Source organism: Bradysia coprophila, unplaced genomic scaffold, assembly GCF_014529535.1.
Source record: "Bradysia coprophila strain Holo2 unplaced genomic scaffold, BU_Bcop_v1 contig_151, whole genome shotgun sequence".
Taxonomy (NCBI): domain Eukaryota; kingdom Metazoa; phylum Arthropoda; class Insecta; order Diptera; family Sciaridae; genus Bradysia; species Bradysia coprophila.
In genome coordinates, this window is record NW_023503423.1 from 8315011 (window position 1) to 8338574 (window position 23564).

Below are 23564 nucleotides of genomic sequence, written 5' to 3' on the forward strand. Positions count from 1 at the left end.
GAAAATATTTTTATAAAAAAATACGAAAAACCACTTAAAACAGCAAAGATATCTCAATTTTAGTTTTCATTTCCATACTAAATCGCAAAACAGAAAAACTGAGAGATCGTAACAAAGGAAAAAAAAGCTCTCTCTGACGTATAAATTTATACGACTAATGGCGTGGATTAGTGCCGAATTCGCTTATGTCAAATTGAGCTTTTTTCTCCTTTGTTATTTTATACTTGTTTTTTCATTGGTGATTTCTGACGTTTAAATTTATACGACTAATGGCGTGGATTATTTGCAACAACTTAACTTTTTGACAAATTGCCTGCATCATATAATATACATTGTACCAGCTGACTTCTATTTCAGCACGAATTGTTCTTTAAGGAAACGAAATTATTCCAAAATAGTTACTAATGCCGCCAAGTGATGAATGCTTTTTCAGGCACTAGATGTGTAAATTGTCCCTCGCGTCCGCAGGCCGTGTTTGACAAGACATATCGTGTGCCAAGGGAAAAGTCACAAATTACCCACTTGTGCACAAGTAATGTCTTACTTCACAGGCAGCTAGTGTAATTTGATTTTCCGTTGTTTTTGCGACACCTGCACCTATAACTACACTACCCATCTCAATTTCTAATTCGAGCACCCAATTCATCGTTATCATAACAGACTATTTCTTACTTTACCTGTCCTTAAAACCTACAAAGGACATGATCATTATTAAATAGTTTGCGACCTTTTCACTACCAAAATATTTCACAGTGTCAACCTAGAGACAAACCTATGATGCACTAGTAGGAGTTTTGCAACAATGCTTTCGCCGGTAAGATCAACCAATTACATCACCTTGGTTTGGTAACAACCGTCAAATCTTTCTGCGGCTACCATCAGCTTTTATTACATAAGGCATAGTTGTGGAAGGCATAGGTCACACGAGTAGAAACATTCAACAGTATTTAATGCCTTTTTTCGAGAATTAAAGACCTGGAAATTTGGTTACGTTCTCGAATAGCATTTTCAATTTCAAGATAGTTTAAGAAACTTCGAGAATTGCAACAAATTTAATTCTCGAAAATATGTCTTGGTGTTTAGTTCCAGAAATTTTTTGAGAGATTTCAAGCTTTTACCAACAATCTTAACTTTTTCATTTTCATTTCCATTTTTGTATATAACAGACCACACTATAAAGCTAAGGCCAATTATGCGATCGTTGTGTTTGGCTTGAACGTCTTTTCGTGAATTAAATTTTGACTTTAGTCATAAAGCGATCGCGTTCGAATTCGCACGGAAAACCACTTGTTTAGCGGCTTCACTAATAATTCGCTTTGTTTTCATATTAAATGTTCAATTCAAACATTCATGGACGTGTGTTTTATGTTGCAATTTATTGAATCTATCTAATACTTTATATGAAAGTGTACTTAATTGGACAATTTTTAAATTCAAAACACGTCAGAATTTGGGATTTGCGACAGCGTTGCAGACTTTTTTTTTTGTAGTTGTTGTGGTTTAGGTTAAATGCTCTGTGATCGTTGAGTGCATTAGTGCATGAAATTAATTTATATCCACAAATAAATATCCCATTGTGTTAGAAATATTTTTTTTCCTCTTGTTGTTACTTAAGTATCAGGGGCATTGTTTCATACAATTTTTTGTTGTTGTGAAGAATAAAGTCGAGAGAATAAATAAAAAAAGAAGAAAATAATCAGACAGTGAATTAAGAAACCTTAAAATTCTATGGAATAGTTGCAGATCGTTGAATAAGGAGGTAAGCTGATCTTTGCTACCATTTGTGAAGCGAAAAGAACCGCAATCCGTTTTTTTCATTCTTGCAACAAAAATATTTAATTTTCCATTTGTAGGTTAAATTATGTTATTTATGAATGTTGACCGTTTATAACATAAATATTATACGGAACTATTACGGTTTTACAATGACTAAGTTAGTCGGGTGATGTATGGAGCTTCTGAACAAAACATTTTATTGAAAGAAGCGTACTAGTTATTAACGAAGAGAACAGTCCAATAACATTTTTCCAGTGACATGTTTAGTATAAATCGCCCGGATAAGTTTCCATGAATTTTAAAAATCCGGCGGATTCTTTTGATTTCGAAATATCACACTAATCGATGGCAGTTTTGTGTATGCCTGGATAGGTCTTGATGCCAAAAATCTTCTTTGTATACGCTCAAAACACGAAACGCCGGTGTCATTTTGGCAAGAAGAATAGAACATCAATGACAAGAAAATGTCGAGTACTCTCAGCGCAAATATTAGGTTCAAATTTGATAATATGAGTCTGTGGCTTTCGGAAAAAATATTCAAAATCGATGAAACTTCGGTGAGCTTTAATAAGGGCCACTTCACTAACGAAATCTGTTTATTAGTTTACTAAAGTCTTTTCTTAATTCTGAGCTGAGATCATCACATTGAGCTTTACAGCAGGATCCATGTAAAGAGCGTTTTTGTGCAGGGCAGATTATTTACCGAAATTTTTAGAAATTTACTGAATTTATAGTATAGTAAGTTCTATAAATATTCGGTAAATTTCGGTAAATTTTTGTAAAATTTCGCTTTTGGTAAAATATCGGTAAATTTTGGTAAAACGTAGGTAAAATTTACCAATAATAGGCACTGGTTCTAGTTTAATGTAACACTCGTTGATAATTGTTCTCTTTATTTTGTTGATTGCATCGAGAACATACACCTCAAAGATTTAGAACTTCTTTCGGTCGTTTAAATGGTGCTGTGTCTCTAAATGACTTCATTTTAATGTTCCAATAATTTTTTCAAGATATCCTATTCTAAATCCCACTAAAAAGGCAGTGGTATGACAAGGATTGCTTTTAATTGTTTTCCAGATAAATATTTTTCGGTCATTACTGTAAGGAAACGTGTGGTACACAAAATATTCCTCCTACAAATACTCGGCTCTGCAGACTCAGCAAGTTTGTAGTGACTTTTTTTTAAATATATTTTTTGTTGTTGAATCAGCACTCGTTTAATTGTCTGAACAAAACGACACAGTAGAATCACTTCTTTCGTATAATTAATTACGCTCTCTGCTTTGCAGTTTCTGTTTATTGGAGCTCAGCGAAGCATTTGATTAGCTCAGCAAAACATTTGATTATGTATGAGTATTCCACGTACATGTAATGCTAGTTGAAATATTTTTTTCATGCCACAATTTGGCATTGCTACATGCGTCGAAAGCTATACTTTCCATATATGGATTCGTGTGTATTAGCTTCGGTTACTCTTCAAAGTTCAAAACTCAATTTTAACCTTTTTATCCCTTGGTATGTAAATGACTATTGAAGGTGAAATTCCCGAATCATCGATAAAATGTCGACAAAATGCAAAGTCATTAACTCACCTATTTAATTGCATTAACTAAAATGAATAATGATCTTTCCATGCCATTTTACACCCGACTTTATACCATTTTCTGTACATAGAATCATTTTTTATTATGTTGCGCTCTGTTGAAATGAAATGTGCTTTAAAATGTTACACAGGTTACACACATTTAACATTTTCGTTTTTAATTGTTTCGTTTTGTTGTGAAACATTTGCGTTTTTGCAGTTAAATTGAACAAAACGAAGTTAATTATGTTACACATGCAAGACCGGCAAAATCCTCAACCATCTAGTCCTGTTGCATTAATTGGAAGAGAACTTTTTTTTATGTTTGTGTATAACGTGAACCGCCAGAAATGAAAGTTGCTAAACGAAAAAACAAATAAGCCGAGCTCACGTTTCATATTTGAAAAAAAAAAAACGTCCAAATGTGACACACAGCATACATAATGAATTTGTCTATGGAAAACGCTGTGGAAGTGATGTACCACTCCTATGTGTAATGCAAAAGTTATGTTGATAAAATATTAGTCAGCCGAGAGGTGGTTTTGTTCACATTCTTATATATACACGTTGTGAGTATTACAATTTTTTTTGTTATATACACCAATTGTCCCAGTGTTTCTTTTCTTAACAAAATTTAATTGCGTCGATTTTATGAGACCGTCGATTGGATACATACTCGTGTTTTTATCGTTAACAATATATTGACTGTTTATTAGTTGTACCGTATATTTGACCTAAAAAACAATGCAAAACAAACTTACTCTAATCTCATCATACAAATGGGAAACTTAAAACAGTCGCAAAATGATGAATTAACCCATAACGATTCTAGCGCACAACCTTACAGTAACATTGAAATTGCTAATGGTGTTTTTCTGTAAGAAGTGTAGAAGTCATTTTTTGGTGCTACCAGTCAACGGGACTTATACTTAAATTCGTTCCGTTCAAATTTGTTAATCGTAACCGTTTCTTTTTTTAAAACAAATTATTTTTAATTAGCATTTTATTAGTAGATGAGATCTTAAACAATAGTTTACGAAAATATATCTCTTTAATGCTTCACTGGGCACATTAAAATATTTTTTTAACTTGTCACTCTTAAAAGACCTATGAATTTATCACACACCAAAAAAAAATGATTTTCTCAACTTCAGCTCGTAGTTATAAATCCTAGATTGTTTAAACCTATAATTCACTTAATGTAGCCATTAAAAAACCTTCAGAGATTTTTCCATTATTTTGTTGTCGAGTGAAATCACATTGTTGAATAGCACAGCCTGTATGTTAGGTGACCCAAATTATCATACGTAAAACGTTAGCGAAAAATTCCATATGCACTATGATGAATTGGTTGTGAAAATAAAATGCATAAAAAGCAAACAAAGACGCTGAAGTTGCATTTTTTTAAATTTCACCTAAAGTCGATTCGAGCAGAACGCAAATGCTTTCAAATTTATGGACGTGAAAAACATTTTGAAAAATATATTTATCATAGAAAAAACAAATAGAAAATATGGAGAAGAAGTCGAAGAAGACGAAGAAGTCACTTATGACTTATGTAGTACTGGTGGATGTGCTGTGGATGTTCAATTTATTTTCTCTGTATTTTGTATTTTGAATTATCTGTTTATTGATTTTAGCTCTTTATTTGAGTACTTTTTATTATTTGAATTCGTTTTATAATCAAGCAACTCCCTAATTAATTCAATTGAAGAAAATTATTTTTTTTATACAAATTTACACTTAAACGTTTTTACATCATTTCGTCTATTACTTATTCAAAGAGCTTTTTTTACCATCACCTGAATGTACCGCACAAGTGTATTTGGTAAAATGTTTATTATTTTTTATCTCATTTATTGGGTCATATTTGTAAGCACTTGAATAATTTTCCATAAAAAAGTGTAGTTGAAACGAATTGCATAATTTAACTTTAGAAATTAGTAAGCTCAATGATGTTCCAAATTTTGAATGAAAGGCCGAGGGGCATCATCCAAAAGTTGTGTTACAGTATTCTCAAAATACATTCGAGGTATTCTTTTGAAAAATTTTCAAAGCAAACTTATGCTTGCAACACAACCGTCTCGTCGTCATAGCCAATGAAAACAGTAGAAAGCAAAAATTTGATTTTGGAGTTGAAGACATTATTGGCCGAGACATTCTTCAAATCTATTTTTTACCATGAAGCCATGATGGCACAAAAGTGGCAAATACGCAAAAATGTGGATCATGTAGTCTTCTATCATAGAAGTTGTATGGTCTTCATGGTAGAAAATAGATTGAAAGAATGTCTCGGCCAAAAATATATCACCAAGCTCAACGTGGTCTTAGAAGTGCAATGAGAGCATATTTTAGGGAATCAAAATTCACGAAATTTTTGAAAATTACCTAAGATTCTCAAAATTTTCTAAATTCTGGTTTCAAAAAACTTAAAAACAAAACAACTGTAAAGGTCATAAAATCAATGAGAGCACTTCAATCAAATAAAACTTGAATGAAAAAATTAGCGAATTTTGAGGAAATTAATTCCCGGTAAAATAGTCTAAGACCTGGTATGCTAATTGTGAAACAAATAAGTCCATTTTTGGAGTAGAATGACTGCCATTCTTGCAAATCAAAGGTACTCTCTAAGTACCCATACTGAGGCTAAGTAGTAAAGAGGGTATAAAGTATGGCTTTGCCAAGGAAAGGGAAGTCTTAGAAGTGTTGGATTTAGTAATCGAGTAATCTGGTAACTCAATTGATTCAGTTTATGTTAGTGTGTCTTGCCTAGTTATTGATCAGTTAATTTTATTTGTTCAATATACAAAGAAGTTTTTCTCTAAACTCCCGTTTATTATTTGGTACTCGTTCTCTGAAACCTCTGAAAGCTAACACGAAGCACACCGATAGACCGATGAAGTCAAATTTTTCCATTTCTTTCAACTATTCAACATTTCAGAGTAGATGAGTCACAAAACCCAATAAGACTATTTCTTGGGCCTTATAGCTACATGACTTCAGCTTTCCAATTTGTGCACGAAAAACTCACTTTCTCAGTTTTAAATCACCTCACTGCAAACCGAAAAAATTTTGACAGTGGTTTTGGATACCAAAGCTGTAAAAGAATTCCTCTTCGCAATTTCCTTGATCTAATGAGCATATGACAGCACTTGCGACATTACGCTCGTGAAAGACATTTTTTTTAAATAATTAAAATATCGACATGCGGTTGAATCGACAATCGACACGATTATTTTGTTTTATCTAAAGCCCAACCTTCTTTTTACAAAAAAAATTGTTCTTTTTCAACTAACCGAAACCACATTTTGAACGCAAAAAAAATGGCAATTCGAAATACTTTTAAGCTTTCACTTACCAACCAGTCATTAAAGCTTACACCTGTCCTTTCATATAACATTATTGACAAGATTTGAGCGGAGACTTTTCGGTTTGCCATTATTTAGTCGTATTTGATTGCACCTTTTCAATCGTTACTGTTTGTTTAGTCAAAAAGAAAAAAAAAACATGCAAGACATCCATCAATGCCAACCGAAGAGTACGTAGACGTGTAAAGATGCTAAATGAATGTTAATAATTGTTGTGAGAAATGTCATCGTTAACTGAAAGGAAAAGGTGCGCTTTTATTGACTATAGCTGTAAAATTGTGAAGATTTCATTTTATTGCTTTGCCGTGCAGAAAAATAATTTGCTTGTTTTGCCATTCATAGTAAATAAATCAGTTAATGCAACTCGTACAGAAAATTGTCGATTCCGAATAATTGTAAAATGATTTCGGATGGTATCTTGGTTCTATATCGCCTCGAATTTATGAGAAATATTTCTTAGAACTCTTTCGTTATTCTACCACTTTAAATTCAAATTTCGAATTATAATATGTAATGTGCTGACGTTAAATAAACAAGTTGGGAAAGTATTTACAACAAGCTGTATGCTGGTCTATCACAATAGTACTCTCTTGCTAGGACATTTTTTGTTGTGAGGAATATATCCCAAACGTCGAAACACAAATTTTCCCACCAAGACAGTACGTCATTTTGTAGTCTTGCGGCCAGAAAATGGTTTAACTGTAATGAGTCATTTTCTGGCCGTAAGACAACAAAAGCTCTCCGGCTCTGCCAGAAACCTCTCATTCGCTAAAAAGGCCTTTTAGCATAAGTTAGGAACAACGTTTTTCATAAACAACGTTGAAAATACGCGACGAAGTCGCAATATTTTAAAACTAGTTAGGAAGAGTATATTTAAACACTGAAGGTAATTCAGGTGAACTAAAGTAAAACATCATGTTCTGTTCGGTGTAGCGTTTACGATTTAGAATTGATGGAATGTGGTGTTGAATATGATAGCAGGAATTGTTGGAAAAATGTTTCAATACTCCGAAAGTTATATTGAAATTGCAAGTGCTACACTTGGCGCTGCAATCAAATTCAATCGAAGGGAAATAGAGTTACATGTGTTCCCGTGCGTTACCTTCAGTTGTTTAAATGTACTATGGGGGACTATCATACCAATGTATCGACTAAAGTAATGTTGCACCCGTTGTTGCTCCGTAAACGTTTTCGGTGTTTCAAATTTGCTCACCAAACAATATTAGAATGTGCTGTGGCACGTATACAATTATAATTACCAATAAAAATGAAGAAGCAAAATTAAACTCTTAAAATGGCTTTCTCTTATCTAAAAAGACAATCATTAAATGATTCGTTCATTACAATGTACTGTACACTACACACGTATCATGTACTCGCATGTCTTTATTTTTCATCGATTTTGTATCTTGCGAAAATTATATAAAAAGAAAATTGAAGTGGTGATAGCTTGGTGACTTTAATCCAGACATTTTCGTCAAATGATGCGTGAAACACGTTATGCTAGCTTGTGGCCAGCAGTAGTTAGGCCCCCGCGCGACAAACTTTCACTTGCATAATCGCGCATATCATTAATTTACATTTTTTTTATGTGAAAGCACCACAAAATCTTTTATATGGTCAATACGTTTTTCTGCTCGGCCAATAATAATGATATGGGTGATGGTTGATGGCGATGATGATGATGATGATGCTCAACAAATGAGTTCAATGTACAACGCAAAAAGAGATACAAATTTTTCAATATAATAAAAATCCATAATTTTAATTAAGTAACATAACGAGATATACATTTCACGGAATCACGTTTTCATATTCTTTGTTCAATTTTTTGTTGTGGTTAGTTTGCTGTTTTCCTGTTTAAAAAAAAAAAATTGGTTCACTTCGTCGGTTGGTTTTTAATTTAATTAACAACAGAAATGAATTATTATTATTATTCGTTGTATTAGAAAGGTTTTGGTAAATTGAAATCATCTTCTATCGGCGTACATGACTGACCATACAATCGGCTGAATCGTGTTTCAACTTATTTAATCGATCGAGCAACTTCTCCTAGTGAGACTCATGTTTTTGGTCAGTTCAGCATAAATTAATTGAATGGAAATGTGAAACGTTTGCAATTGTAAGGAACGTTCGATATCATTGAACGCAAATACCATCACCGAATGTCGGGTCGGATATATGTTTTGTCTCGGAATAACAAAATTTGTTTACATAAATGATACATTGACCAACGACTTAGTAGTTACTTGGATAGTCATGGTTGTTAAAATGAACAGAAATGGAAGTACAAATACAAACAGCCCAGACGATCTAATTTTTATATTTAGTCACAGGGGTCCTACTATTTTTAGGCATCCTTTACAATTGCTTTGACACATTTTACTTATTCGCACAACATATCGGCACTGTTGACATGAGTCTTTGCAAGTGTGGTGTCGATAGACAGCTGAGACTTCCCGCATTTCAGAATTAACCATTTTGATTACAAAAAAGTGTAATATGTGTGTTTCAGGTGCCACTGAAACTAGCAATTTTTACCAAATATGAGGGTAAAACTTTGAGCTTCTGTCGGCCTCTAAGCGGACGGTCTCCAAAAATAATTTGTGGGTCATTGGTAGAGGAAAAGTTGCTCTACTGCTAGAACTATTTATTAGCTTCATCCCTTAAGTATCCACACCTCTATGACTTTTTGAAAATCACGTTTTTTAAGACTACGCGTGTCTCTGCCGGCTTCCCTTGCAGTTATGGTACCGAATTTTTGTACAACTGTTATTAGAATTTCGGGCACTATTGATTGCAACGACAACCAGTTTTCCTCCACTCTCTCTGTAGACAGGAAGGACTATGCACCACTGTCACCGAAAATACGGATGAAAATCAAAAAATTTTGTGGAACCTTGTTCAGGGCTGACTAATAATATCGAATATCCAAAAATATCAAAAGTGCATCGAAATGCTCAGTTAATAGTATTTTACATGACTATTTGTTGATCCGAGGCGAAGCCGAGGTCAATAAACACACGAAAACGAGACTTTTCACTTTTATCCCGAGTTATGTAATGGATTTTACATGCTGAGGGCGTCGAAAGGCGTGCTTCAAACATGAAAAGTACGGTTTTAGACGCATGTAGCATGTAATAGTACATTACTATACCAGTGAAGTAATTTGATATCTCGTATCCAGATGAGTAAAAGTATCCGAGGGCTTCAGCCCGAGGTACTTTTACTCATCGTGATACGAGATATCAAATTATTTCACGTGTAAAGTATGGCGTTTTACTTTACGAGCGAGGGAAAGGGTCTTCACTAGTGAGGGAAAGGCCACATTACCTCACTAGTAAAGTAAAATTCATTACCGCACCGTGCGCTGTTTTGCCCTAAGTTAAGTGCCTTAACTCGGAATAAAGACAACAAAAATCCGCTAAAATCTCTTTAAAACTTCTACGGCTGGCGATGTTTGTATAGCTCACAACTACGAGCATCAAATAATTATATTTAGGGGAAAGATGGTACGCCATGTGGACTTTGTATTAAGTAAGTTGCACACCCAGCACATTAGGACGTGAAGGTCTAGCAAAATTACGTGACCATATAGGTGAAACTCGTCAAATTTATTTTAAACGGAAAGAAGTTGCTAATGTTTGATACAGTCTCACAGATACGTGATCAAATCAGGCTAGAGCTGAAAGCGAAAGTTATACAAATTGAGATTGTTTATGATGACGTGGTACATACCTACAATTGGGGATATCATTTTCAGAGAAATGATGTGGTCTCAAATGATCAGAGGTCTAGGTCCAACAGATTATCTTACTATAAATGACAAGAGACTGGTTAATTATTGACTGTTCCACAAACATTTACACCTTTATCCAGTTACCAAAGGTTACCATTTGAATGATGTAATGAGTTCATTTGTTTAATTTGAATTTAAAATAAATAAAATATGTTGACCTATCTACGGGCGATCACGTAATTACTAATTTCTCTGAAGTTTAAATTGCAATTTGAACAATATGTAATAAATAAAAATGATCATGCACAGATACAAGGTCAGGTTTTCTGTGTGCGGTTTCAGAAAAAGAGCATCATTAATCATCTTAATATAATCTAACACAAACAGAAAAAAAACTAATAATAAAATCAACATTTTATTGCGTGATTAACTTGAACTCTATTCGCAGATCCATAGAGACGATGTGAAAAAATAAAATAAAATTTATTTTCTACCTTGTAAATTTTCACACGTGAAATATAATTTGTGTTTTTCTTAATTAATTCTGTAAACGACTGCAGTCTAATGTCCATATAGAAATACCAAACATTTGTTTATAAATATCGGCTTTCGGTATTATTATTACCATTGAATATGCAGCATATATAATAACGTTGGAAAGTGAAAGCAGTCAATATCAGCCTGCATAAATGATGGTTGATAAATTGTATACAAAATGTTTCCCATTGCGGGTATTAATATCGTTTAATTGAGCCCATATGTTGCTTGCCGACACACAAAAATATAAAAATCAAAATCAGACGATACGGCGCGGCAGCGTTCCGTCAACAGAAATTACATAAATTAATGGGATTACATTTCCTATACTTTACAATCGCGGTTTTATTGTGCTGAACGATATTTTTTTTTTGGTATACATGCAATAAATACAGACTCGTATAACACACAATTTACAGTATCGATAATTTCCCATTGATAAATTAATAATTTCTCATTTATTTGCATGATAAAGATGTGGTGAAATTAAATGGCATGACATCGTAAAAAAGTGCATTGAAATTTTAGCATTTAAAAACATTTTTCTTTTTTCCCCAACAACAATCTCATTTTGTTGTCGAAACGTTTATTATGAAACTGGTAAATGTAGATGCGGTAGAGATATACAGTTAATTACCCGTCATAAATGGTGATATGTTTTTCTCAGAGAGCTTACCAATATTCCAGAGGATTACCGAATACTTGATACTTGATGTGTTCAAGCGGTCACACACATTATCATTATGAGTGTAAGAAAACGGTTGTACTTAAGAATTTGTTCACATTTGCACTGAAATATATTGTGTGAACTTAGGAGAACATTAACCAACCTCTGATGACTTTGCCTTCGGGGGAAATAAATGCTAATTCTAATGAGTGATGTGTGTGGAAATTTCGCTAATAACAAATGGTAGAAGGAATACCCAGTGCTCACTACGATATTGCTTATTCTTAAGAGCCTAAGTGACTAATAAATTGTTCGTTGAATATTGAGCTTCAAATGGCAGATACATTTTTCACCATTAAATCTAATGCAAAACGCCTTTTAGTTTCACTCAATCTCAACCTTAAGCCAGCAGTTTCAAGTCACCTACCATTCTGAAATGAGCATCATCTATATAAACCAATTTCGTGCAAAACCTTCACTAAAACATTAGAATATTTCATTTCCTTGTACAACAGCAAAATCCGGTGAACTGGAAGATATTTTTAGAGGCAGAACCACCATGTAAATTTTAATTTACTTCACGGCTGAGAAACTTTACCTCGTGTTTTTGATGAGTAAAAATATACCTTACGCTTCTATGGGACAAATGGTGTCTTCTCGTGTGATTGCTGACCTCGTCTTCGGCTCGGATCAACAAATTTCGCATAATAGGCATTACGTACATCATTTGTTCCATAGAAGTCTTATGTGCCATTAAGTATGATATGTGTTGAAATGCATTCATTGAGATGTAGGAGAATTTCGATCGTATACAAAGGCATCAGCATTTTCATTATGGTTCACAAATTTTCATTTTTAACAAATTAATCTCTTACACACGACATTCGGAGACATTATCTACCGAAATTGGACGCAGCGGTCTCAGCGGTCTTTTTTTATATGTTCTTTGATATCGAAAACTTAAGTCAGCAGCGAGGGGCAAACCACTCAAAAGAGTTGCAAATGAGTTGCAAAGAGTTGCACGCGAAAAAAAAGAGTTGCACCGGAGTTGCAGGCTCAAAATGAGTTGCAAAAGAGTTGCATTCGAGAATAAAAAAAGAGTTGCACGCGGAAGAAATAAATAATAAATGTTATTCAAACGATTACTTGAACTACAAATAGTGAACACTGTTCACTGAACTTTATTAAAGTGTTAAACGAGCGATAAAAGAGAGAAAATAGAAAGTTATACAACAAGTCTTGATATGTCAAAATTTGTATGTAAAAGTCCAGTTTACTAGGAATAAACCAGTTCATTTAAGTGAGCTCGATGAGGGCACACTATTTTCTACATTCTCTTTCACCACTGCAAAATTCTTTGATCAAATGAACGCACTTCAAGAAAAAGTGTTTCGAGTGACAGCTGTCAGCCTGCCAAATTTTTTTTACAGTGCCAAAATTTATATGATACACTGTCGACTTTAAGTGATCTATTGAGAGTATTGCTCATGAAGTGCCTTGAATATATGCCCGTTTTTGACAAAAATAGAACAATCAAGATGAGAAAAATTGAATTTGAATGACCGGCCCGGCCCGCCCCGCCCATTGATTTTGCATTCCACATTGTTGAAATCAATGGGATTTGCCGATAATTTACCGATAATCGTTGTAAATTTTACCCTTATCGGTTCCATTGAATATTTTTGTCGCTCCTTAGGAACATCGATGTCGGCATTTTACAATATCTCTATTAGGAACGTTTAATGTTTTTCCATTTTTTGTTTTTTGTTTTTAACAAATGTTGTTGATTTTCTTTACATTTTTTGGATAAAAACAAGTTAAATACGAAAAGAGTTTCAAAAGAGTTGCACAGAAAAAGAGTTGCAAAGAGTTGCATGTGAAAAAAAAGAGTTGCAAATCGAGTGGTTTGCCCCTCGGTCAGACTTCTTACATGACAAAAAAAATTATATTTTTTTCGTTTCAAAAGGCAGAAGATACAACAAACATTAGATATGCAATAAATGCTACTGAACTTCTCTCTGACTTCGAGACAATTTTACGTCCTTTTTCTGTTGTATGTTCGGTATATCAAACTCGATGTATAGATCGTAGAGGACGGAAAATAAGCTGCACTCAATGACAACAGTTTCGCTGATGGTGCTTATTTAAAAATCTTTTTTCTTGTTGAAAATATTTTGGTTTATTAAATAAAAAATATTGGTCGCTCCAACTGCACAGGAAGAAAGATCATTTTTTTAATGTTTCTATAAACTTCCTAGTAAGAGTAGTGATTCTTTATGCTCCTATTAAAGCTTCAAGTATTCACGCTTGATGCAATCGGCTCCCTTTTCTCCAATCATAATTGTCGGTGCGTTAGTATTTCCGGATGTTATATATGGCATTCTGAAGACAAAATAGATCAACAAACTAATCTCTAAAAGAAAAAAGAATAAATTTGCCATTTACATTGACGCATCAATGGTTCTGAGACCCTTCACTTGATGTACTTTCAATTCCGAATCAACCACTGCATTTGGATCTGATTTCGGTCCCATTTTACATGTCCCAACGGGGTGGTATAACGTTGCCGCAAAATACTGAACGTAACACTCCATGTATTCGTCGGACATATAATTGAATTTATCGCATTCATCTAACGGAAATCTTAACAATTTGACACCGTTCTTGCGATACGAGTCTGTGTCAACAAAAGAAATTTGTTGTCTTATTGCTCGAATCATCGTTTGCATATCGTCGGGATGGCTGAAATAGTTTGGTTCAATTAATGGCAATGATCCATTTAGTCGAATCACTCCACTCGATTTTGGTTGAATCAAACCGACTAGGACCATTGCGATGTTATGATCTTCAGTCGTCTTCAGTAATGTTTCTGCAATTTCAGTCTTGAATTGTCGCAACTGTAGGTATTTTGGTAGAGATGGTGAATTCTGTGTGTGCCATGAATATAATGCCATTATGTCTGGATAACTTGGAAGTTGTGTGGCGTTAAGGAATGCGACAAGCTGTGAAATGCCTGCTGTCGCCCAATTACCGTTATTGTGAATAGCAAAATTGTAAACATTATCTAGATCCGGTGTAGGAGCCGCTACAAACGTTGGATTGAATTCAAAGAATAACAGAGTGTAGACATGGTCCAGTAAATTCAAACCGACAGCCGGTAAATCGACCTTGCAAATAATTTTATTTTCTTGCAAGTGTTTCTTAGGACCCACACCAGATTGCATCAGTAATACCGGACTCATTATTGTACCAGCAGATAAAATCACTTCCTTACGAGCACAGGCCTCAAACGTATTCCCATTCAAGACAAATTGAACGCCATAGGCTCGGTTGCTCCCATCAATTAATATCTTTTTAACTAATGCATGTTTTATGATGTGTAAATTAGTGCGATTTTTGGCTGGAATCAGAAATGCTTTGGCAGTACTTTGACGACGACCGTCGTAGACAGTTCCTTGTACATTTACAAAACCGTAGTGTTCGTCAGCATTTATGTCGTTGATGAATGGAATACCACGCTCCATACCAGCTTCATAAAATATCTTTGCCAAACCACTGGCACCACCGAAAAAACTTACTTTCATTGGTCCCGATTTGCTGTGATACATTCCGTTGCTGTATTTTACAAATGGATCCCACTGATTCGATTCTGATTTTTTGAAAAATGGCAGTACATCGTCGTAACTCCAGCCACTATTACCACCATCAGAATGCCATCGATTAAAGTCACGATCCAATCCTCGCACGTAAAGCATTAAATTAATGCCGGACGATCCACCGAGCATTTTTCCACGAGGCCATAAACATCCACCAATCAAACCTTTGCAGGCGGTTGTCGATTCTGCCCTGAAATTCCAATCATATTCCGTACGTTGCATTGAGCCAAATAAACTGACGATCTGCAGTTAGTGGAACATTATTTTAACCAAAATGTTGAAAAATAGTCACAGACGATATGTGGTGCGTCTATACTTCCGATTCTATAGGTGGATTTCCACCGGCTTCTATGAGTAAAATTTTCCATTGCTTAATTTCGCTCAATCGGCCGGCTACTGTTGCTCCCGCTGATCCAGATCCAACGATGATGAAATCGTACTCCAATTTTTCTGTAAATACCGCAAAACTTGATTACTTTCAATGAGCTTTTACCATATCACTCACTGTTTTTAGCTGCAATCATGCCGTAATCATCTGGCCACATTTCTGGTGGCGAGATGGAGCATTGTGCTGTTAACAATGTTTGAAACAATGTTGCAAACAGTTGATTTGTCAACCCTACACTCTGGGAAGCACAGTGTGGGCTTGCAAAGGTTTGATTGCAATATTGCATTCCTTTCTTTTTTGAATCTGTTCAACGTTTTTGTTGATCACAAAATCTACTTGTGTTGCATACAAACCTCGAAGAATCAATCATAGCTATGCGTGTTTTTGGAACAACAAAAGAACTTTGTTATCTCGACAATAAAATGGAATCACAGAAAACATGCACAAAGTCGAATAAAACTTTTTATTTTGCAATCGTGTTATCGAGGCAAGTTAGATCGTGTGAGATTTTGAGCCCCGGACGGAAAACGATTATCATGTGGAAAATAGCCCACACACTCTCACTTCTATTCAATCAGCCATTTAGTTAAGAAACAAGAAAGAAAATAAAACGAAAAGGACTTTGGCTATATCTGAAGACTAAACGATATAACCGCAAAAACGACTGTTACGACCATCATCTTCGTGTTCGTAAATCTTCGAGTAGGGGAACCTACTCTGAAATTTACACTTCAAAGGGATTAGCAATCAGGGAAATGGTTTTTTGTGTGTATCCATTACTTTTCGGTTATAGAATACAGATTTCAGAGGAAATTTCCCGCAATAGCCAAATCTTTCTTGTATTTTCAATTGCTCATATACCAGTGGAGGTGTACTTTAAACCCAATAAGACCCTATCTGCCCGAAAGTTGTAATTACCTCACGACTTTCATGTATCTAGAAAGAACTCTATGCATGTGTTTGGTTTTTGATCATCTCTCATAGGCCTCCAATAAGCATTCCGATTTTTTTTAATGGTAGTTTTGGCTTCTAGGGATCATTACCTTTCAGGACACATACCTATAAAAGGAAGCAATTGAGTAAGAAGCAAAGCCTATTTTCGAGAAAATAGTTACTTGAAATTTTTCGATTTTCTTGAAAACATTGAAGGAAACTTCGGGACAATTAAAAAAATATTTTCGAAAAAAAGGCTCTAGAGATCAGGCAAAAAACATCATGAAAGAGCGAGAGAAAGAGTTGCGTATCTTCGTTGCCATTGAATTTGCAACTAAAGGGGACAAGCAGAACATCAAGTCTACAATTCTACATCACTATAATTAAGAATTGCATTAAATTAACTTAAAACTTCAGAGACCTTCACAATGACTCTGTAACAAACACACCAAGTGTATCACAAAGAGAAGCTCTCGACCTCTGCTCAAATAAATTGCAACAAGAAATGACTTTAATTGTTACCTTCAACGTTGAAATTAAAAATAAACCATAAACCATAATAGCAAAGACGCTAAACATTTTCACAAAAAAGCAATTGTTTGTGTAAAACACATAATTTGTAACCGGTAACTGTGAACAGAAGAAGAAAAAACTGTGCTGCAATTTGCAATTAAGTTCTTTTCTCATATCATTATATATGTATTCACTGCGCTTCCATGTTGATTAAACAATTACATTCAAGAATTTGATTTGAAAACAAGAAAAACAATATTATAAGGGAAAAGTTATACATTTCCGTGGCGTTTTTATTACCACACGACTTCAAGAAGAGATATCTGCAAATTATAACGCAAAAGATGATAATTTTATGTTCATTAGACATAAAGATGTGCTTTTACCTCATTTTCATGCATTCTACCGTTAGATGTCTGCAGACCAATTCTCATAAGCAATAGCAATTACAATATTGTAACATAAACAACTTATTACCCATTAATTTCCGTATTATGAGAATTAGTTGAGATAACGAGTCTTGGTTAATTGTTTTTGATATTCAAATAAAAAGCAGTTTTATGTTTGTTCCAGTGGGAACTTCTCAGGAGATCTGTGCATTCTTTCGGTTCACATGGCAATAAATAATTTCTTTTACGGATAAACGCGATGATAGTGGAATGGTTCATCGTTATTATGTGTGTGATATTTAGTCAAGTCGGTTTTAAATCGAAAATGTCCTTCAGACAAAGAATTGTTCATAAAAGAAAGGCTCGTCAGCGACCCGTCAGTCCTTTTCGTCAGTATGATATTCTGACACAAAATTTAAAAATTCAAATTTTGCGCCAAAATCCGAAATTATATTTGCTAACTGTATCTTAGCACGTCTAGTAGACGTCGTCTATTCACTATTGAGCTGTCGAGTGTATGGAGTTTAAATAACAATAGCAGACAGATTTGAACTGAATGTTAATGTTAAATCTGATCGAATTGGTTCAAGTCTGATGTAGTTAAGTGAAGAGTTTTTCACACGGCTTTAAGGAAAAAACAATTGTGTGAGACACTAGGTTTAGATTTATCGCACAGCATAACACTGAGCCGAGGAGAAAAGACAGTGACCATTTTTGGAAAAACGTTTTCCTAAATGTTCCCTCATTTTCACGAAATTCTCCACATTTTACAAAATTTTGCACGCAAAAATAAAGAGGTGCAAGAGAGTTGCACGCAGAAAGAAAGAGTTGCAAGAGAGTTGCACGCGGAAAAAAAAAGAGTTGCACGAGGAAAAAGAATTGCAAAAGAGTTGCAAAAAGAGTTGCAAATTCAGTGCGGTCCCCCTCGGGTTTCATGGTTTCTTAAGTACTTATTAAAAATGGCAGTCAGTATTTCCGACTCCAAATACCTGAATATATCAAACCTAGTACTTCGAGAGTCTTTTTGTAAAATATATTTTGATAAAAGGGATATGATGATGAAGACATTACGTTTTTTTAAAACAGAAACGACTGATTTCTCGCTTTGTCTTACAAATGGGTTAGTTAGTACATCACATATACGCGGTCAACTGTTAACACGTTACGCTATTTCATTTTGTATACAATGTGTGGCACCATAATCAAACAATGATGCTGTTAAATGAGAAACACACACAACATGCATCCACAATAAAACATATTGTGAACAATAGAAATGTTAATTATTTTAACATAAATATATATACGAGTTGCTGCCAGTATGCATGGTTGCGTTATATGCGTTAAATCCAAATACATATCATTTTAACCATGTTATCAATTATCATAACGCTTAATAAATAAATACAGTAAATTGGTACATACCAATCGATAAACGTTTTTTTTCTGCTTATTTAGAACCTGTTGTACTGACCCACTTACCATTTCTTGAATTCATCAATATTTATTCTTAGGTAATCCATTCCGAATATCGTATTGAATTAAAGAGTTAACGGTTTGTGAATTCACATGTAGGACTGGTACATCACCATTTTTCTTCAATCACGGTTCTCTCTGCCTCGTTTCATTATAACGTGTGGTGTGTATAGCATAAATATATGTATGAATGGATAGCATGGGTATGGAGCTTTCCAGTTTTTTTTTTCTTTCTTCTTTTTGCTTTTTATGGCTGTTCTTTTTAAAGAGATTGTTGCAGGTTCAATGTGGAGAAAGTGAAAATAAGTACTTTTCTTTTTAAATGTGTTATTATTCAATTGGAGAAAGATTGGCCCGAGCCATTAATATATTCTCGTTTAAAAAAAAAATAATTTTCGAGGATTTATTTTGATATAACGACCTCTGCTGGTTAATTGCATTTAGCCGCACGGTATGGGATCGATTGTCCAAAAAATTGGTGGCAACCGGTGTCGTTGTATTTAATGTTATTATCTGGAATTTGTTGAGTATCTTTTTACAAGTTTTACAGACCTCATAAATCTATAACTACAGGTACAATAAGGCAAATAGCAAAATCTGACATCAATTGTAGTAGGTACCGATATAACTCAGCGATACAAATTATGTCCACAACTCAACATACGAACTACCAAATGAATAGTAGATTATTCACCTCTGTCCACATGTTTATTTAGACACTTGGGGAGTTATTGCATGCGCCGAAGGCGAATGGTATAACCCCAAGTGTCTAAATAAACATTTGGACAGAGGTGAATACGCTATTTTATCTACCGACGGCGAAATAATAGCACTTTTTCACTGCTATTATTTCACCTAGGTAGATAAAAAAGAATATGCACGTATGACAAGCCGTCTCAGCAAGCCTCGACCGCTTTGTCATACGTGCATAATATTTATTACGTGCTTCTGGTCGGTAAATGCAATTTTTTAAGTACATTTTTCGCAATTACCGACCAGAAGCACGTTAAGCACTATACGTACGAGGTTCCAAATTTTTATTTTGACGAGTGGGAATACAACCCTTCGGGTCGGACCATAACGTCTTTACTCGTCAAAATAAAAATTTGGATCCTCGGACGTAATATACTTTTACATCATCACTAGGGCTGTAAATTGCAAATGAAAATCCATTACTCCACTGACTGTACGAAATGAGTAGATTACAATGGTGGAAGTGGTTGTGTGAAATTTACCGATCCGAGACGGAGCCGAGGTTGGTAAGCACACAAAAAGCCGTTTCCATTATTTGTCCTATTCCCAAGTAAGGCATTTTACTGAGTGAAAAACTGTAGGTAACGTTTTATGGGCGTGAATTAAGTTCGCTTAATTAAGTGTAATGCATTTTAATATATATTTTACATGCTTTTGTTTTCCTAGGGTCGAAAGTGGCCTAAAGTGACACCTAGAACACCTCTGGAAAAAAAACTGGTTTAGGTTTCAAAAGCATGTAAAATTCATCACAAAACTTGGGATAAAAGTTGAAAAGTCTTGTTTTAGACTATTTAGTCTCTGGAACACCCCGGAAATGCTTTCCCAAGAGTTTGTTTTGACTTGTGTTGTTGCATTACTCGCCTTCGACTCGAGCTGCATTTATTTTAATGCACTAATCTCCAACACAGTTCGTAATGTACTATTACTTTTACTCATTATTATGTACTAGTAATAGAAAGAAGAGATTAAGCAAACGCTCATTAAACTTATAATGAATATTGTGGGCAGTGAAATCGATCCGATTAATTGAACATTTTAATTCGCGGTCGAGGAGAGACAGCCGTATAGGTGGAAAGGTCTGACAATTTTTTGTTGTATTCATTAACCGTTTTCTTATTTATTGTGCAAAGTTCTGCGAAAGACAAATCTTAACTCATTTCAAAGTCCTCCAACATAATGGAAACAAGCAAATCGACGGAAAAAAAAACTGCAACCGAATGTTATGTCGACCATTAGCATGGCAATTGATTCAAGTTTATAATTCAGAAGATAAATATCAATTGTTAAAATTATTACAAAATTAGAAAGGACCAGCAAACGGCATGCAATAATAAAAATTTAACAAAAAAATAAATAACAAACACACTTCGCAACTTGAGCTCAATATGTCTATTGTTGAAGCGAAAAAAAAAATCGTAAATTTTGGTATATTCTTTAAAAACACCTTTCATTTCAATGAACATACACTATAAAACGTATGTTGCGTTCATAACATAATTACAAGTGATCGTTAGCAATACGGAGCGTATACAATATACAATATAATATACAACACACAGCGTACAAGTTATTCACATTAAACAGATATGGCGTACAGATATAATCAGATGTAATATTGAACATCGTAATTCATTAGTTTTGCTAAACATGGACATTAATTTGATCATTACAGTGTAATTTCGAGAGAGAGAAAAACAATACGGCAAACTTGTAAATTGAAAGATATTGAGCTTTATATATGGCTTCCATTATAATTTGATTATTTGGGGCAAATTTAAATCTACTAATTTGGTTCTTGGTAATAAATTGGCAGTGCGGATAACAATAGTTTCTGTCCTTCATCGGCAAGGATTTTATTCGGGTTTCTAACTGGTGAAACCAGCATTGTTTTCCTATATATAATTTACTTTACCTCACACAATACCGGTGAACTGTATCATGCTGTGGACCTTAAGTTCTGACGTACCTTACCAGACTACCATTCCATCACATTTCATGCTATGACATGCAGTTTTAGACGGTTTATAAAAACAACGATTCAATAAACGTGAAAATTATATTGATGGATTTCGATGTGCATCAGTACCTCAATCACCTCAATCATGAACATTGAACATAATCGTTGGACTAGGGGATATATCATTTTTTCCATGTTCTCAACTTTAAAATCGTTGAGAGACATCAAGACTATATTGTTTCGCATACAAAAAATCTCTTGCATCGTCGAAGTAAATTGTTGAATAAAAAAATTATTATTTTTCGCTGCAGGTTTTGCCTTAGGATAAAATAGTAATGAAGCTGCCACAGATTATTATTTGCATACACAATGTATATACGTACACACAGGTTGGTGTTTTCGTTAGTTGATATGTTTTCAAGGTAGGGATAAACCCAGTGATCGTTTCAGGCGGCTAACGAATAAAAAAAAAACTTTATTTGAAGCAAACAAATTATTCCGTTTGACGGTTTGTCAAAATTTTAAGACTTTAACATTGGAATATCTAATAGCACTGTGTGAAACGCAGCGGACAAGCATAGTCATTTCAAGTTTTCAATTATTTTTTTTGCGTATATCTAATTTTCTAGACCTGGATACGGATTATAATGTAATCCACGATGCTGATGGCTCTCGATTCGCTAATAAAAAAAAATAATTCTTTTTGTAGGCAATCATTCATAAAATTGAACACATCAAAGATGGGCTTTTGATCGAAATGGATTTCATTCATGAGAACGAATTCTAGTTTTTATCAGTTTTGGTTTTTCTCATTTTATTTCTAAACGTGATTCACCATTTCATTTGATTATGGGAATTGGGTGCAGAAGACAACATTTATATGTACAGATTACAATCTCGTTATTTTATGGATTGTTAACGAAGACATGTTTTCTGTACGCGAATTGTTAGATGATGCAGTTCATTTTAACCATCGAACTGATCACTTATAGGATGGTATAACATCTCGATTTACTTTGCCTGATATCGTTTTATCTATTTGATTCATTGATTCTCTAATAAATTTGCTGAGTTTTGAATGGAATCTTAAAATATAATATTTCTTTTCCTTCTGTTTCAGGAATCAAATAGCAAGGAAAACGCAGACAAAAGTAGCAGTACTAACCAGAAAACGACGATTAAAATTACGACGTGTGGAAATGAATTAGCCAACATGGTAATTATTGTTTAACTGTCCCACTAAGACTTGGAGAACTTGTCACAATTTCAGATATATCCGCCTAAACGTAGCTAATAACAGCGTATATTTTATGTTTTTTAAGAGGACAGCCTTCAAAAGTACTTCAATAATTTAGTACCAATCATTTGAGTACAATTGTGGTGTGTCCGGTAAATTTACACAATTTTTAGGAAAATTATGAAAGTTCGGAAAATTTACAAATATTGTCTGAATGTTCCTAAAAATTTTCCTCATTGTTTGACAAAATTAGCTAGAATTTACCATTAACAATTTTAGCAAATTTTGCACAAAATTTTAAAAATTCGAAAAATTTTAGGAAAATTTGGAAAGTTTTTAGGAAAATTATGAAAATTTTCCAAATTTCTTACAGCCTGGGACAGTCAAAAAAGTGCATTTTTATTCTATACGTGTTTCCTCGATTTCAGCTATTCTGCCATTGTAATTTGTATTGTTAAAACAGCTGAAATCGATAAACACGAAAATCATAAAAATACACTTTTTTGACTGTCCTTGGCTGTAGTTCGGAGAATTTTAGGATTTTTTTTACAAATTGACGAATTTTCCGAAATTTTTTAGAAATTTTCTAAAAC

The 23564-nt window shown here is 34.1% G+C and overlaps 1 protein-coding gene across 2 annotated transcripts in view; it reads left to right on the top strand.

Moving 5' to 3' along the window:
* LOC119074832 (restin homolog) overlaps positions 1 to 23564 on the top strand; it is a 43880-nt gene that overhangs the window by 15937 nt on the left and 4379 nt on the right. For both annotated transcript variants that reach the window (XM_037181126.1, XM_037181125.1), the window contains exon 5: positions 22855 to 22950. In XM_037181126.1, the coding sequence (XP_037037021.1) occupies positions 22855 to 22950 (96 nt within the window). The remainder of the gene's footprint in view (positions 1 to 22854; positions 22951 to 23564) is intronic.